The sequence below is a fragment of the Bombina bombina genome, chromosome 1 (assembly GCF_027579735.1).
Source record: "Bombina bombina isolate aBomBom1 chromosome 1, aBomBom1.pri, whole genome shotgun sequence".
Taxonomy (NCBI): domain Eukaryota; kingdom Metazoa; phylum Chordata; class Amphibia; order Anura; family Bombinatoridae; genus Bombina; species Bombina bombina.
This window is the reverse complement of record NC_069499.1, coordinates 389,590,478-389,609,388: the sequence shown is the minus strand read 5'-3', so window position 1 is coordinate 389,609,388 and position 18,911 is coordinate 389,590,478. Positions and strand designations below refer to the sequence as shown.

General features: G+C 40.4%; 1 protein-coding gene across 2 annotated transcripts in view; it reads right to left on the bottom strand.

Annotated features, from left to right (window-relative positions):
• Positions 1-213: 213 nt before the first annotated feature.
• The window catches only part of ACVR2A (activin A receptor type 2A), a 398,918-nt gene continuing 380,220 nt past the window's right edge, over positions 214-18,911 (bottom strand). For both annotated transcript variants that reach the window (XM_053698276.1, XM_053698277.1), the window contains 2 exons: positions 4,327-4,457; positions 214-4,244 (listed from right to left, as the gene is read on the bottom strand). In XM_053698276.1, coding sequence (XP_053554251.1) covers positions 4,050-4,244; positions 4,327-4,457 — 326 coding nt within the window. In that variant the 3' untranslated portion in view covers positions 214-4,049. The remainder of the gene's footprint in view (positions 4,245-4,326; positions 4,458-18,911) is intronic.

The following is an 18,911-nucleotide window of genomic DNA, read 5'->3' as shown; positions in this document are numbered from 1 at the left end:
CAGTGAGTTCAGCCCCTGTGATGTTTGCACTAAATAGATTCTAATGCTAGGAAAGAAATTAATCATCAGGCCCTATATGTAAGCAAATGTAACAAAAAAAAAACCCCCACTATTGTTGCCCAAAAGCGGGACACACACAATCACCTGCAGTCCAGAAAGTTGGTCAACACTTTATTGTTGCAGCAGCCAGAAATAAATTTTTCAACGATGCAATTAGTCATATGTTCACTTTTTATTTCTTGATATTTTTTTCTTTTTTGGTGGGGATAGCATACATGTTTATTTGTACAATATTTAACAATCACTTTATCCAGGGTGTTTTGTAGGTACTTGCCAAAAAAAAGAAAAGAAATTGCAAGTAGTAATAGACAGTAGTACAGCAACCTGTGCCCAAACACCGACAAATACAGAGAATAAAGCTAAAATAATTGCTTACCAATATTTTGAGAGGTAACAGATTATATGGACTGAGACTGCATAAAAACGTACTTGCTGGTTGAATATCTGAGGTAAATGATGTTCAATCAAAAGATGCATCTTGCATCATTTGCAATTAAACCATAAATAACTTTCTGCATATTCATACCAAATGCTTATAATAAAAAAATTCATAAAAAGTTTTCAAACAGATTGGAAAACATTGGTAATTGAAAAAATCTTTGTTAGCAAACTAAAATTGGCAGTTTTTATTGAGCTATTGCCACAGATAAATGTAAAGAAAATACCTGTTTTTACATTCAGTACATGTCCCAAGGCATTTAAAAATTAGGTCACATACAATTCATGGTTTTTATTTTAGGAATTAGAAATATAATAAGGTTTGGTTTCTTCTAAATACCAATGCATTAAATAATGGACCTAGATAGTGGGCACAGAGTCTGTTCTGAAGAAGAAAAAAAAAATATTAAGGATTTGTTTCAAATAATGATTCAAACTTATTTTTTAGAATACAAAAATGTCATAATTTAAGGATGGTTCTGACGGAGTCTAACTTTTTTTTTTTTAATCCACTTGTGCTCAGAGAGACTGATCCCTAAATCCTATCTATGTGCAGCCCTCAAATTATCGAATTACAACCCCCTTGGTTTAGGATGTTTTACCAGCCAAGATCCTGCTTGAATTTAACACAACCTAAAAGCCATTCATATTATAAGCAAATACAGCAAATATTAAGCAATGGTAAAAGCCAGAAGTTTTGAAGACATCAATGCATCAGAAGTATAGGTATTTGGAACAGACTATATGTACTTCAGAAATAAAATATTGCCAGTCATTAAAAATGCCAAGAAGTAATCCAGTATAATCTCACTAACCTGAATATCTGGTTATCTACATTAATGATATAAGAGGGGGGGGGGGGGGGCATTACTTTTCATTACAGTTTATAGCTTTAGAGTACAACAGCTGCATTAGAAGATACACACAAGTATTTAAGAAAATAGATATTCTGAATTATATTTGCTGTATACACTTTGCTGTATGGTAGAAAATAAAAATAAAACCTCCTATTGGCAAAAAAAGGGTGGGTACAATTCAACCTTACCAATATCTATAATTTAGGCCTTAACAGTGCATACATCATAATATAATGAAAAACAAAGTTAAAATCCAAGGCAAATGGTCATAATATATAGATTAACATAGCTGTGGTTTGTATTTTTAAAAGTCTCAAAACATAATACAATATAAAACAGATCTTAAATATGATTAGGAAATTTTCACACACTATTGTCAATAAGGCCTTAAAGAAGGTAAAATGCATACATTGCAAAGTTTAACTGAATGGCAGAGACCTAAATGATATGGGGCACTGCTCCTAAAGTAGCTAACAAATTGCCTTTTAGACATTTAGGGTTACATTTCTTAACATATGTTTATGTAACAAATGATATTTTAAAGTATGTTAAACAAAAAAGATAGTAGTAATTTCATTGTATTTGGGTGAGTTATATTTAAGTACAATTAAATGCAGGACACAGTAGCATAAAAACGTGTGTATGGGAATTGCGCTCAAATTATAATAGATAAAATCCTATTTAATTTAATATACAAGTAATTTCCGAATGCTTTGTAAAACAAAGCAAACTGTACTCCAGAGTACCAGTTAACCAGTTATGGGTATAGCTAAAGAAAGTTTAGGAAATAAGGAGAATCACTGACAATTCTACGTTTTGCATGTTAAAGGTTCGATTGTCATGACTCTTATATTCCCTGCTTATACTGCTGATTTTAATATTGTTCCCAGAGAATAAGTGCATATTAAATTATTATGTACTGTGGTTGTACATTCTAGATTTGATTTGAACATAGCACACTCACAGTGAGCACCTGGCTGATACTGTAGGGTATAAAGGTCTTTAAAAATTTTCCTGCATCACAATTGAAAAAGGTGATGTAATACTGGTTGAACTGTAAAATAAGTAGAGAAAATAAAGTCATTTTAACTTTGGCATGTACAGATGATTTTTGTTTTGTTTGAATGAAACAGCCTTTGGCACTTATCCCTACTTCCAAACCATGTTTTAAAACAGAAACATAAATGCCACATTTTAGTCAAATTTGTAATCAAATTTCTAATTTTACTTTTTTTTGCTAGGCTGTGCTAACAATGTCAGTACTGGTCACAACTTCCAATAAGAATTGCATATTTGAGGATAATACATTGAATTAATTATCCCTGATAATTTGAGTCATTTTTCATTTAATCCCACAACATTTGAAATCTGTGGTGAAAATCTAGATAGGAGTTTGATAATCACAAAAAGATCACAGACCTCAAATATTACACTGACATTATGGCACTGTGGTTAATTGCTGAGCTTTTTAGAATTCTCTAAACAGGCTGAAAAATCCTGGGTAATGAAGCTTCCTGAGGTGATCCTGAAATATCCATGCAGACCATACTGCATTGCTTACTGAAACAAAACAAACATCTAAGCAGAACATACATAAATAAAATCATATTTCACAAATATCTATAAGAACCAAGAGTGTTCCAGTGTTAAGAGTTCACAAAAAAAAAAAAAAAAAAACCATGCTTATATTTTCATTTATTCCTCAGACACAGCAAAACCTAAATCATACTTTAGTAAAATCACTGTATGCAACAATTTGTTACTTGGAGGTAAAAAATCTTTAGCCAACGGGGAATAAAGAACGGCAATTTTTTCTTTGCATTTTTAAAACGGCACAGTTTTAGACGAAAAGCCATAAAAAGTTTAAAAACACTGGTTTAGGAATGGCTATAGTTGGCGGTAACCTTTTCAGTGATAAAGAAGTCAGTATGGCATAACTTTTACAATATACTATTGGCTTCTCTAAAGCTCAAACAATTATGGATAGCTTAACATTATGTTTCTTAAATAACACAGTGAATTTCTGATACATCTAAAAAAAAAAAAAAAAAAAAAAAAAAACACGGATCAGTTTATTTTTTAAAATGTCTTAGTGTTATCAATTGTATAATTTAATTTAGAGAACGTGGAACTGAGGTATACCTTGTTGAGGGAGGTTAAAGTTTGCTTGGAAGCCTCTTTAATATGTCCCACTTTGATTACTTTAGTTTTATATACATATAACAGCAGCACACTAAACATTCACAAGCTGTGTCATATTGGCATTACAATAGTCATTTATATAAACACAACAGCAAATGCAATAAAAACAGTTACCCTTTTTTAAATCTGAAATGAAATGCTTTGATTAAAAAAAATAGCAGTAGTTCACTTAAGGTATTAGTCTTTTCTGACAGGTTTAGAAAACTGTTTGTTGTCAGTTTATTAGCCAGATGTTCATAATTCTTCATTTTATTTCATTCCTTTATAAAACTGTTGTAAAACTTTTGCAAGTCAAGTGTCTTTACACAACTTGGAATGAAAGAAGTCTGGTGAATTCACTTGAAGGGGCTGTCTTCCAGCTGACATTCCAATGAGGATCTACCATTCCTTGTTTAACATGAAAAATTCAATATTTATACGAAAGCAGTTCCTTTAGCTTAGCAGCTCCATTTTGGAGTCCAGTTGGTCAGTAAACACATCCAAATGCAACTATCATAGACTGGATTCCTTGGGAGGAAAATCCACATTTGTCACCATAGTCACCACTGTTACAATGTCCTCAGTGGAAATAATGTTTGTAAGTCTCTGCATCTGAATAATGCGCTCCTCTACGCAGCCAGCAGATAACCTGGCTTCTGCATCATGATCCCAGCATTCCTCTATAGTTTCACAAAGCATTGCCATTCCCTAAGAAGAGAGAAGAGTTAGGAATCTCTGGTAAAAGAGAGAAAGTCAAATAAAAAAAGGTAATTTCTCTAACTCTACTCACTGCATGTTTCTGCCAACATTCTCTTAATATGGGTCTTTTCTTTTTGTGTACTACCACCTCTTGCATGTCTTCCAGGGATGGATGCTGGCCAACTTCTTCTTCAAATGGCAACATATATTCGTCTACCGGACCTGTAGAAATAGCGTGTGTTAACATTTTATAAGTATGACATGCAATTCAAATACACAATTTTGAGTATTTATGTTTAGACACTGTAATTATATTCCCTGGATTAAACCGTTAAGTACTGTATATATAGAAGAAAATGTATGGCACAAGCACATGCCTTACATATATGCGTCTGTTTCTGACATCTGTTTGCACAACCGGTTGTTCTTATCTGTGTGCTATACTATGTTTTTAATTCTTTGCTTAATACATTTTGGGATTTTTTAAAGAATGAGTAAATGCAAGTCTCTACACTGCAGTGCGTCTTACTTTGGAGATTATATATATATATATATATATATATATATATATACACATACACACATACATACACACACCAAAAGACAGACAATGGGTATGTGATCCCAAATAGCGTGGAGTAAAACAGCAGGGTAACAAATGATGGACAAAGGAAAGTATAAGATACAGAGACTATGAAAGGGATGTGACTGGCATATTAAAAGGAAAACCAAATTAGAGGAGTAAAAAAACAATTTATGCTTACCTGATAAATTTATTTCTCTTGTAGTGTATCCAGTCCACGGATCATCCATTACTTGTGGGATATTCTCCTTCCCAACAGGAAGTTGCAAGAGGATCACCCACAGCAGAGCTGCTATATAGCTCCTCCCCTCACTGCCATATCCAGTCATTCGACCGAAACAAGACGAGAAAGGAGAAACCATAGGGTGCAGTGGTGACTGTAGTTTAATTAAAATGTAGACCTGCCTTAAAAGGACAGGGCGGGCTGTGGACTGGATACACTACAAGAGAAATAAATTTATCAGGTAAGCATAAATTATGTTTTCTCTTGTTAAATGTATCCAGTCCACGGATCATCCATTACTTGTGGGATACCAATACCAAAGCTAAAGTACACGGATGATGGGAGGGACAAGGCAGGAACTTAAACGGAAGGAACCACTGCCTGTAGAAACTTTCTCCCAAAAACAGCCTCCGAAGAAGAAAAAGTGTCAAATTTGTAAAATTTTGAAAAGGTGTGAAGCAAAGACCAAGTCGCAGCCTTGCAAATCTGTTCAACAGAGGCCTCATTTTTAAAGGCCCAGGTAGAAGCCACAGCTCTAGTAGAATGAGCTGTAATCCTTTCAGGGGGCTGCTGTCCAGCAGTCTCATAGGCTAAGCGTATTATGCTCCGAAGCCAAAAGGAGAGAGAGGTTGTCGAAGCTTTTTGACCTCTTCTCTGTCCAGAGTAAACAACAAACAGGGCAGATGTTTGACGAAAATCTTTAGTAGCCTGTAAGTAAAACTTCAAGGCACGGACTACGTCCAGATTATGCAAAAGACGTTCCTTCTTTGAAGAAGGATTAGGACACAATGATGGAACAACAATCTCTTGATTGATATTCCTGTTAGAAACCACCTTAGGTAAAAACCCAGGTTTGGTACGCAGAACGACCGTGTCTGAACGAAAAATCAGATAAGAAGAATCACAATGTAAGACAGATAACTCAGAGACTCTTCGAGCCGAAGAAATAGCCATCAAAAACAGAACTTTCCAAGATAAAAATTTAATATCAATGGAATGAAGGGGTTCAAACGGAACTCCCTGAAGAACTTTAAGAACCAAGTTTAAGCTCCACGGGGGAGCAACAGTTTTAAACACAGGCTTAATCCTAACCAAAGCCTGACAAAATGCCTGGACGTCTGGAACTTCTGCCAGACGCATGTGCTGAAGAATAGACAGAGCAGAGATCTGTCCTTTCAAAGAACTAGCTGATAAGCCTTTGTCCATACCCTCTTGGAAAAAGGACAATATCCTAGGAATCCTAACCTTACTCCATGAGTAACTCTTGGATTCACACCAATAAAGATATTTACGCCATATCTTATGGTAGATTTTCCTGGTGACAGGCTTCCGAGCCTGTATTAAGGTATCAATGACTGACCCGGAGAAGCCACGCCTTGATAGAATCAAGCGTTCAATCTCCATGCAGTCAGTCTCAGAGAAATTAGATTTGGATGATTGAAAGGACCTTGTATTAGAAGGTCCTGCCTCAGAGGCAGAGTCCATGGTGGAAGAGATGACATGTCCACTAGGTCTGCATACCAGGTCCTGCGTGGCCACGCAGGCGCTATCAGAATCACTGATGCTCTCTCCTGTTTGATTTTGGCAATCAGTCAAGGGAGCAGAGGAAACGGTGGAAACACATAGGCCAGGTTGAAGAACCAAGGAGCTGCTAGAGCATCTATCAACGTTGCTCCCGGGTCCCTGGACCTGGATCCGTAACAAGGAAGCTTTGCGTTCTGGCGAGACGCCATGAGATCCAGTTCTGGTTTGCCCCAACGATGGACCAGTTGAGCAAACATCTCCGGATGGAGTTCCCACTCCCCCGGATGAAAAGTCTGACAACAAATCCGCCTCCCAGTTCTCTACGCCTGGGATGTGGATTGCTGACAGGTGGCAAGAGTGAGACTCTGCCCAGCGAATTATCTTTGAGACTTCTAACATCGCTAGGGAACTCCTGGTTCCCCCTTGATGGTTGATGTAAGCCACAGTCGTGATGTTGTCCGACTGAAATCTGATGAACCTCAGTGTTGCTAACTGAGGCCAAGCTAGAAGAGCATTGAATATTGCTCTTAACTCCAGAATATTTATTGAGTTTCTCCTCCTGAGTCCACGATCCCTGAGCCTTCAGGGAGTTCCAGACTGCGTCCCAACCTAGAAGGCTGGCATCTGTTGTTACAATCGTCCAATCTGGCCTGCGAAAGGTCATAACTTTGGACAGATGGACCAGAGAAAGCCACCAGAGAAGAGAATCTCTGGTCTCTTGATCCAGATTTAGTAGAGGGGACAAATCTGAGTAATCCCCATTCCACTGACTTAGCATGCATAATTGCAGCAGTCTGAGATGCAGGCGCGCAAATGGCACTATGTCCATTGCCGCTACCATTAAGCCGATTACTTCCATGCACTGAGCCACTGACGGGCGTGGAATGGAATGAAGGACACGGCAAGCATTTAGAAGTTTTGATAACCTGGACTCCGTCAGGTAAATTTTCATCTCTACAGAATCTATAAGAGTCCCTAGGAAGGAGACTCTTGTGAGTGGTGATAGAACTCTTTTCCACGTTCACTTTCCACCCATGCAACCTCAGAAATGCCAGAACTATCTCTGTATGAGACTTGGCAATTTGAAAGCTTGACGCCTGTATCAGAATGTCGTCTAGATACGGAGCCACCGCTATGCCTCGCGGTCTTAGAACCGCCAGAAGTGAGCCCAGAACCTTTGTAAAAATTCTCGGGGCAGTGGCCAACCCGAAGGGAAGAGCTACAAATTGGTAATGCCTGTCTAGAAAGGCAAACCTTAGGAACCGATGATGATCTTTGTGAATCGGTATATGAAGGTAGGCATCCTTTAAGTCCACTGTGGTCATGTACTGACCCTCTTGGATCATGGGTAGGATGGTCCGAATAGTTTCCAATTTGAATGACGGATCTCCGAAGAATTTGTTTAAGATCTTTAGATCCAAGATTGGTCTGAAGGTTCCCTCTTTCTTGGGAACCACAAACAGATTTGAATAAAATCCCTGTCCTTGTTCCGTCTGCGGAACTGGATGGATCACTCCCATTACTAGGAGGTCTTGCACACAGCTTAGGAATGCCTCTTTCTTTATCTGGTTTGCTGATAACCTTGAAAGATGAAATCTCCCTTGTGGAGGAGAAGCTTTTAAGTCCAGATGATATCCCTGAGATATGATCTCCAAAGCCCAGGGATCCTGAACATCTCTTGCCCACGCCTGGGCGAAGAGAGAAAGTCTGCCCCCCACTAGATCCGTTTCCGGATAGGGGGCCGTTCCTTCATGCTGTCACGCTTTCTGGCCTGCTTGCCCTTGTTCCAGGACTGGTTAGGTTTCCAGGCCTGTCTGGAATGAGCAACAGTTCCCTCTTGTTTTGAAGCGGAGGAAGTTGATGCTGCTCCTGCCTTGAAATTTCGAAAGGCACGAAAATTAGACTGTTTGGCCTTTGATTTGGCCCTGTCCTGAGGAAGGGTATGACCCTTGCCTCCAGTAATGTCAGCAATAATTTCCTTCAAGACAGGCCCGAATAAGGTCTGCCCCTTGAAAGGAATGTTGAGTAATTAAGACTTTGAAGTCACGTCAGCTGACCTGGATTTAAGCCATAGCGCCCTACGCGCCTGGATGGCGAATCCGGAATTATTAGCCGTTAGTTTAGTCAAATGAACAATGGCATCAGAAACAAATGAGTTAGCTAGCTTAAGCGTTCTAAGCTTGTCAATAATTTCATTCAATGGAGCTGTCTGGATGGCCTCTTCCAGGGCCTCAAACCAGAATGCCGCCGCAGCAGTGACAGGCGCAATGCATGCAAGGGGCTGTAAAATAAAACCTTGTTGAATAAACATTTTCTTAAGGTAACCCTCCAATTTTTTATCCATTGGATCTGAAAAAGCACAACTGTCCTCAACCGGGATAGTGGTACGCTTTGCTAAAGTAGAAACTGCTCCATCCACCTTAGGGACCGTCTGCCATAAGTCCCGTGTAGTGGCGTCTATTGGAAACATTTTTCTAAATATAGGAGGTGGGGAAAAGGGCACACCGGGTCTATCCCACTCCTTGCTAATAATTTCTGTAAGCCTTTTAGGTATAGGAAAAACGTCAGTACACACCGGCACCGCATAGTATCTATCCAGCCTACACAATTTCTCTGGAATTGCAACTGTGTTACAGTCATTCAGAGCAATACCTCCCCAAGCAATACACGGAGGTTCTCAAGCTTAAATTTAAAATTAGAAATCTCTGAATCAGGTTTCCCCGAGTCAGAGATGTCACCCACAGACTGAAGCTCTCCGTCCTCATGTTCTGCATACTGTGACGCAGTATCAGACATGGCTCTAACAGCATTTGCGCGCTCTGTATCTCTCCTAACCCCAGAGCTATCGCGCTTGCCTCTTAATTCAGGCAATCTAGATAATACCTCTGACAGGGTATTATTCATGATTGCAGCCATGTCCTGCAAGGTAATCGCTATGGGCGTCCCTGATGTAATTGGCGCCATATTCGGGAGGCGCCTGAGCGGGAGGCGAAGGGTCTGACACGTGGGGAGAGTTAGTCGGCATAACTTACCCCTCGACAGAACCCTCTGGTGATAATTCTTTTATAGATAAAGACTGATCTTTACTGTGTAAGGTGAAATAAATACATTTAGTACACATTCTCCTATGGGGCTCCACCATGGCTTTCAAACATAATGAACAAGTAGGTTCCTCTGTGTCAGACATGTTTAAACAGACTAGCAATGAGACTAGCAAGCTTGGAAAACACTTTAAAACAAGTTTACAAGCAATATAAAAAACGTTACTGCGCCTTTAAGAAACACAAATTTTCCCAAATTTTGAAATAACAGTGAAAAAATGCAGTTACACTAACGAAATTTTTACAGTGTATGTAATAAGTTAGCAGAGCATTGCATCCACTTGCAAATGGATGATTAACCCCTTAATACCAAAAACGGAATAACAAATGACAAAAACGTTTTTTAAACAGTCACAACAACTGCCACAGCTCTACTGTGGCTTTTTACCTCCCTCAATACGACTTTTGAAGCCTTTTGAGCCCTTCAGAGAAGTCCTGGATCATGCAGGAAGAAGCTGGATGTCTGTGTCTGTAATTTTTGCTGTGCAAAAAAACGCCAAAATAGGCCACTCCCACTCATATTACAACAGTGGGAAGCCTCAGGGAACTGTTTCTAGGCAAAATTCAAGCCAGCCATGTGGAAAAAACTAGGCCCCAATAAGTTTTATCACCAAACATATGTAAAAAACGATTAAACATGCCAGCAAACGTTTTAAAATACACTTTTATAAGAGTATGTATCTCTATTAATAAGCCTGATACCAGTCGCTATCACTGCATTTAAGCCTTTACTTACATTACTTCGGTATCAGCAGCATTTTCTAGCAAATTCCATCCCTAGAAAAATATTTTAACTGCACATACCTTATTACAGGAAAACCTGCACGCTATTCCCCCTCTGAAGTTACCTCACTCCTCAGAATATGTGAGAACAGCAAAGGATCTTAGTTACTTCTGCTAAGATCATAGAAAACGCAGGCACATTCTTCTTCTAAATACTGCCTGAGATAAACAGTACACTCCGGTACCATTTAAAAATAAACTTTTGATTGAAGAAATAAACTAAGTATAAAACACCACAGTCCTCTTACGACCTCCATCTTAGTTGAGAGTTGCAAGAGAATGACTGGATATGGCAGTGAGGGGAGGAGCTATATAGCAGCTCTGCTGTGGGTGATCCTCTTGCAACTTCCTGTTGGGAAGGAGAATATCCCACAAGTAATGGATGATCCGTGGACTGGATACACTTAAAGGGACACTGTACCCAAATTTTTTCTTTCGTGATTCAGATAGAGCATGACATTTTAAGCAACTTTCTAATTTACTCCAATTATCAAATTTTCTTCATTCTCTTGGTATCTTTATTTGAAATGCAAGAAAGTAAGTTTAGATGCCGGCCCATTTTGGTGATCAACCTGGGTTGTTCTTGCTGATTGGTGGATAAACTTATCCTCCAATAAAAAAGTTCTGTCCAGAGTTCTGAATAAAAAAAAAGCTTAGATGTCTTCTTTTTAAAATAAAGATAGCAAGAGAACGAAGAAAAATTGATAATAGGAATAAATTAGAAAGTGGCTTAAAATTGCATGCTCTATCTGAATCATGAAAGAAAAAATTTGGGTTCAGTGTCCCTTTAACAAGAGAAACGTAATTTATGTAAGAACTTACCTGATAAATTAATTTCTTTCATAATGGCAAGAGTCCATGAGCTAGTGACGTATGGGATATACATTCCTACCAGGAGGGGGCAGTTTTTTTGAGGTTTCCCAAACCTCAAAATGCCTATAAATACACCTCCCACCACACTCACACCTTGGTTTAACATATAGCCAAGTAGTGAGGTGTAAAAAAGCATACAAAAATGAATCAGGCTGGCTTCACTCCACTCAGAGAGGCCAAAGACAATACGACTAAAATTTTACTGTTAATGGAACATGCAGTCGCTAACCACATCCCCTCTGTGTTCATCTCCATGGATGCAGAGAAAGCCTTTGACAGGCTAAATTGGCAATTTCTGCAAGCAACACTCATACAATTCGGTTTCGACCCCACCTTTACTGGAAAAATCTTCTCTCTTTAAAATAACCCTCAAGCCAAAATAAAATTGAATGATACCCTATCCCACCCATTCACGATCACAAACGGAACGAGACAGGGGTGCCCTCTCTCTCCCATACTATTTATCCTCGCTATGGAGGTATTAGCCTCACATATCAGACACAATACAGAAATACAAGGGTTCACAATCGCCCGCCGGGAATACAAAGCCACTCTATACGCAGACGACCTTTTTCTCACACTAACACGACCCCACGATTCACTACCTCCCCTTATTTAGGCATTACACAGCTACGGTACCTTCTCCAATTTCAAGATTAACATTGCTAAATCAGAACTACTCCCTCTCGGGCTACATACAGCCGAACTTGCTACGATACAAACACTCGTACACTTTCACATTCAGCCCTGCACCATAAAATATCTCAGAGTTTATATTTCCCCTCACATTCAAGCAACACCCGACGCCAATTATAAAGCCATAACCGACACGATTCAAACTATGCTACGGTCCTGGAGCAATAAACCAATCTCGTAGTTGGGCAGGATCAACTCGGTTAAAATGATTCTTCTCCCAAAACTACTATACCTTTTCCAAACCTTGCCGATCCCAATCCCCAAATCAGTCATACACAAACTCCAAAAGAGAAACTTTAAAACTATGGGAAACATCCATCAAGCAGTTTAGCCACATCTCAACTTTACCATCCCCGTTAACACCTCTATGTGAAAATCCAGACTCCCCAGTTCCACCACCCAACCAAATAATCCAAACACCCCACATTGCAAATTCCCTCCCCTGCCATACAATTATCCAGAAAAGAAAAATCAAACCCCTAGCCGAACTACTTCCAATCTTGGACAATATACATATAAACATAAACTGGTTCAGACATCATCAACTAGCGGATTTCCTTTCCAAACACCCTCAAAAGCCTCAACTTTTCCGTTCTTATACTAGTTTTGAAAGCCGCTGCATCCTTGATACCTTCCATAAGGGCTTTCTGTCTTTCGCCTTATCGACTACTCATGTGTCCAAACACCATGTCTCTCCCCTCATTCACACAAAAATGGGAGGTAGAAATCGGTACCACCCAAACTCCAAAGGACTGGCAAAAAATCTTCTCCCACATGACAAAATCTTCATCATCCATTTATTTACTGGAAATTAACGTTAAGCTACTATACAGATGGTACTATACTCCGCACCAACTACACACCATCTTCCCCACACACTCACCAGAATGCTGGAGAGGCTGCCAAAGCAAAGGCACCCCCACACATATTTGGTGGACATGCCCAATAGCTCAGACATACTGGGAAGCCATTAGGGCTGAGTTTGAAAAGGTCCTATCCATGAGCTTCAAGCTTGACATTTGGTTTTTATCTTTAATAAATTCACCAAAATAACATGTAAACTACGCTTAGCTCTGTTGACTATCATGACAAATTCCAAAAATTGGAAATGTAACACTCTCCCATCTCTCCAAGTTTGGAGGGCAACAAATACCCAATCCCTCCAACTGGAAAAATACCATTATTCTCACAAAACAAGCAGATAGCCGATTATCACTCGATATGCTTCTTATGGGAAGAATACCTTAGTCAGAAACCCCCCCTTATCCAAGACTGCCATCCTTCTACCCCCCTCCAAATTCAAAACCATTAACAACCCCTAACTAGTAGACCCGAAGCTTTCTCTCAACACCTTAAACCAGATAGAAGGTTATCCTAGTAGCCTAATAATCAATGACACAATAGTTCTCTCTCTGCAGGATCCACACCTGTTTTGTTAACAGTGTCTTTTTTTTGACTTATTGATTTTATTTCTCCTTTATCTTGTTGATATAACTCACTTATGTAACCCAAAATTGTACAGTTACTGAACAATATACTTGTAACTCATCGTTGTCAAAAATCCACTGTATGCCACGTATGTGGAAAAGGTACTGTCGTTACACCATTGCATATGTAAATACTTCCATTTTGCATTGTATGTAAAGTTTATACGTTCTTCAATAAAGCTTTAAAAAAAAAAAAAAAAAAAAAAAAAAAAGGATACAAAAAGAGAAACTGGTAAATAATATTGTGCTTTTATACAAAAAATATAACCACCAAAAACAGGGTGGGCCTCATGGACTCTTGCCATTATGAAATAAATGATTTTATCAGGTAAGTTACATAAATTATGTTTTATTTCATGTAAATGGCAAGAGTCAATGAGCTAGTGACGTATAGGATAAATAGCCAAGATGTGAAAGTCCACAGAAGAGTCACTAGAGAGGGAGGGATAAAATGAAAACAGCTATTTCCGCTGAGAAATTAAATCCAAAATAAGTTTTTCTTATAAATTTCAAGAAAAAAACTTAATATAAACAGAAGAATCAGACAGCTGCCTGAAGAATTTTTCTACCAAAGACTGCATCAGAAGAAGCAAAAACATTGAAATGGTAAAATTTTGTAAATGTATGCAAAAACCCAAGTTGCTGCTTTGCAAATTTGATCAACTGAAGCTTCATTCTTAAAAGCCCAAGAAGTGGCAACTGATCAAGAAGAATGAGCCGTAATTCTCTGAGGCGGAGACTGCTCCGCCACCAAGTAAGCCAAGTGAATCAAAAGCTTTAACCAAGATGCCAAAGAAATGGCAGAGGCTTTATGACCTCCCTAGAACCAGAAAAGACAACAAATAGAGTAGATGTCTTCCTGAAATCTTTAGTAGCCTTAACATAGTATTTTAAAGCTCTTACCACATCCAAAGAGTAACGATTTCTCAAGAGAATTCTTTGGATTCGGACACAAGGAAGGAACAACAATTTCCCTACTAATGTTAGAATTTACAACCTTAGAAAGAAATTTAAACAAAGTCAGCTAAACAACGTTATCCTGATGGTAAATCAGAAAAGGAGGCTCACAAGAGAGAGCAGACAATTCAGAAACTCTTCTAACAGAAGAGATAGCCAAAAGAAACAATACTTTCCAAGAAAGTTGTTTAATATCCAAAGAATGCATAGGCTCAAAAGGAGGAGCCTGCAAAACCTTTAAAACCAGATTAAGACTCCAAAGAGGAGAAATAGATATAATAACATGCTTGATATGGACCAAAGCCTGAACAAAAACAATTTATGCTTACCTGATAAATTTATTTCTCTTGTAGTGTATCCAGTCCACGGATCATCCATTACTTGTGGGATATTCTCCTTCCCAACAGGAAGTTGCAAGAGGATCACCCACAGCAGAGCTGCTATATAGCTCCTCCCCTCACTGCCATATCCAGTCATTCGACCGAAACAAGCCGAGAAAGGAGAAACCATAGGGTGCAGTGGTGACTGTAGTTTAATTAAAATTTAGACCTGCCTGAAAAGAACAGGGCGGGCCGTGGACTGGATACACTACAAGAGAAATAAATTTATCAGGTAAGCATAAATTATGTTTTCTCTTGTTAAGTGTATCCAGTCCACGGATCATCCATTACTTGTGGGATACCAATACCAAAGCTAAAGTACACGGATGATGGGAGGGACAAGGCAGGAACTTAAACGGAAGGAACCACTGCCTGTAGAACCTTTCTCCCAAAAACAGCCTCCGAAGAAGCAAAAGTATCAAATTTGTAAAATTTTGAAAAGGTGTGAAGCGAAGACCAAGTTGCAGCCTTGCAAATCTGTTCAACAGAGGCCTCATTTTTAAAGGCCCAGGTGGAAGCCACAGCTCTAGTAGAATGAGCTGTAATCCTTTCAGGGGGCTGCTGTCCAGCAGTCTCATAGGCTAAGCGTATTATGCTCCGAAGCCAAAAGGAGAGAGAGGTTGCCGAAGCTTTTTGACCTCTCCTCTGTCCAGAGTAAACGACAAACAGGGCAGATGTTTGACGAAAATCTTTAGTAGCCTGTAAGTAAAACTTCAAGGCACGGACTACATCCAGATTATGCAAAAGACGTTCCTTCTTTGAAGAAGGATTAGGACACAATGATGGAACAACAATCTCTTGATTGATATTCCTGTTAGAAACCACCTTAGGCAAAAACCCAGGTTTGGTACGCAGAACTACCTTGTCTGAATGAAAAATCAGATAAGGAGAATCACAATGTAAGGCAGATAACTCAGAGACTCTTCGAGCCGAGGAAATAGCCATCAAAAACAGAACTTTCCAAGATAAAAGTTTAATATCAATGGAATGAAGGGGTTCAAACGGAACTCCCTGAAGAACTTTAAGAACCAAGTTTAAGCTCCACGGGGGAGCAACAGTTTTAAACACAGGCTTAATCCTAACCAAAGCCTGACAAAATGCCTGGACGTCTGGAACTTCTGCCAGACGCTTGTGAAAAAGAATAGACAGAGCAGAGATCTGTCCTTTTAAAGAACTAGCTGATAAGCCTTTGTCCAAACCCTCTTGGAGAAAGGACAATATCCTAGGAATCCTACCTTACTCCATGAGTAACTCTTGGATTCACACCAATAAAGATATTTACGCCATATCTTATGGTAGATTTTCCTGGCGACAGACTTCCGAGCCTGTATTAAGGTATCAATGACTGACTCGGAGAAGCCACGCCTTGATAGAATCAAGTGTTCAATCTCCATGCAGTCAGTCTCAGAGAAATTAGATTTGAATGATTGAAAGGACCTTGTATTAGAAGGTCCTGCCTCAGAGGCAGACTCCATGGTGGAAGAGATGACATGTCCACTAGGTCTGCATACCAGGTCCTGCGTGGCTACGCAGGCGCTATCAGAATCACTGATGCTCTCTCCTGTTTGATTTTGGCAATCAGTCGAGGGAGCAGAGGAAACGGTGGAAACACATAGGCCAGGTTGAAGAACCAAGGAGCTGCTAGAGCATCTATCAGCGTTGCTCCCGGGTCCCTGGACCTGGATCCGTAACAAGGAAGCTTGGTGTTCTGGCGAGACGCCATGAGATCCAGTTCTGGTTTGCCCCAACGATGGACCAGTTGAGCAAACATCTCCGGATGGAGTTCCCACTCCCCAGGATGAAAAGTCTGACGACTTAGAAAATCCGCCTCCCAGTTCTCTACGCCTGGGATGTGGATTGCTGACAGGTGGCAAGAGTGAGACTCTGCCCAGCGAATTATCTTTGAGACTTCTAACATCGCTAGGGAACTCCTGGTTCCCCCTTGATGGTTGATGTAAGCCACAGTCGTGATGTTGTCCGACTGAAATCTGATGAACCTCAGTGTTGCTAACTGAGGCCAAGCTAGAAGAGCATTGAATATTGCTCTTAACTCCAGAATATTTATTGGGAGGAGTTTCTCCTCCTGAGTCCACGATCCCTGAGCCTTCAGGGAGTTCCAGACTGCGCCCCAACCTAGAAGGCTGGCATCTGTTGTTACAATCGTCCAATCTGGCCTGCGAAAGGTCATACCCTTGGACAGATGGACCAGAGAAAGCCACCAGAGAAGAGAATCTCTGGTCTCTTGATCCAGATTTAGTAGAGGGGACAAATCTGAGTAATCCCCATTCCACTGACTTAGCATGCATAATTGCAGCGGTCTGAGATGCAGGCGCGCAAATGGCACTATGTCCATTGCCGCTACCATTAAGCCGATTACTTCCATGCACTGAGCCACTGACGGGCGTGGAATGGAATGAAGGACACGGCAAGCATTTAGAAGTTTTGATAACCTGGACTCCGTCAGGTAAAATTTCATCTCTACAGAATCTATAAGAGTCCCTAGGAAGGAGACTCTTGTGAGTGGTGATAGAGAACTCTTTTCCACGTTCACTTTCCACCCATGCGACCTCAGAAATGCCAGAACTATCTCTGTATGAGACTTGGCAATTTGAAAGCTTGACGCCTGTATCAGGATGTCGTCTAGATACGGAGCCACCGCTATGCCTCGCGGTCTTAGAACCGCCAGAAGTGAGCCCAGAACCTTTGTAAAAATTCTTGGGGCAGTGGCCAACCCGAAGGGAAGAGCTACAAATTGGTAATGCCTGTCTAGAAAGGCAAACCTTAGGAACCGATGATGATCTTTGTGAATCGGTATGTGAAGGTAGGCATCCTTTAAGTCCACTGTGGTCATGTACTGACCCTCTTGGATCATGGGTAGGATGGTCCGAATAGTTTCCATTTTGAATGATGGAACTCCGAGGAATTTGTTTAAGATCTTTAGATCCAAGATTGGTCTGAAGGTTCCCTCTTTCTTGGGAACCACAAACAGATTTGAATAAAATCCCTGTCCTTGTTCCGTCCGCGGAAATGGATGGATCACTCCCATTACTAGGAGGTCTTGCACACAGCTTAGGAATGCCTCTTTCTTTATCTGGTTTGCTGATAACCTTGAAAGATGAAATCTCCCTTGTGGAGGAGAAGCTTTGAAGTCCAGAAGATATCCCTGAAATATGATCTCCAACGCCCAGGGATCCTGAACATCTCTTGCCCACTCCTGGGCGAAGAGAGAAAGTCTGCCCCCCACTAGATCCGTTTCCGGATAGGGGGCCGTTCCTTCATGCTGTCTTCGGGGCCGCAGCAGGCTTTCTGGCCTGCTTGCCCTTGTTGCAGGACTGGTTAGGTTTCCAGGCCTGTCTGGAATGAGCAACAGTTCCCTCTTGTTTTGAAGCGGAGGAAGTTGATGCTGTTCCTGCCTTGAAATTTCGAAAGGCACGAAAATTAGACTGTTTGACCTTTGATTTGGCCCTGTCCTGAGGAAGGGTATGACCCTTGCCTCCAGTAATGTCAGCAATAATTTCCTTCAAGCCAGGCCCGAATAAGGTCTGCCCCTTGAAAGGAATGTTGAGTAATTTAGACTTTGAAGTCACGTCAGCTGACCAGGATTTAAGCCATAGCGCCCTACGCGCCTGGATGGCGAATCCGGAATTATTAGCCGTTAGTTTAGTCAAATGAACAATGGCATCAGAAACAAATGAGTTAGCTAGCTTAAGCGTTCTAAGCTTGTCAATAATTTCATTCAATGGAGCTGTCTGGATGGCCTCTTCCAGGGCCTCAAACCAGAAAGCCCCCGCGCAGCAGTGACAGGCGCAATGCATGCAAGGGGCTGTAAAATAAAACCTTGTTGAATAAACATTTTCTTAAGGTAACCCTCCAATTTTTTATCCATTGGATCTGAAAAAGCACAACTGTCCTCAACCGGGATTGTGGTAGGGTTTGCTAAAGTAGAAACTGCTCCCTCCACCTTAGGGACCGTCTGCCGTAAGTCCCGTGTAATGGCGTCTATTGGAAACATTTTTCTAAATATAGGAGGTGGGGAAAAGGGCACACCGGGTCTATCCCACTCCTTGCT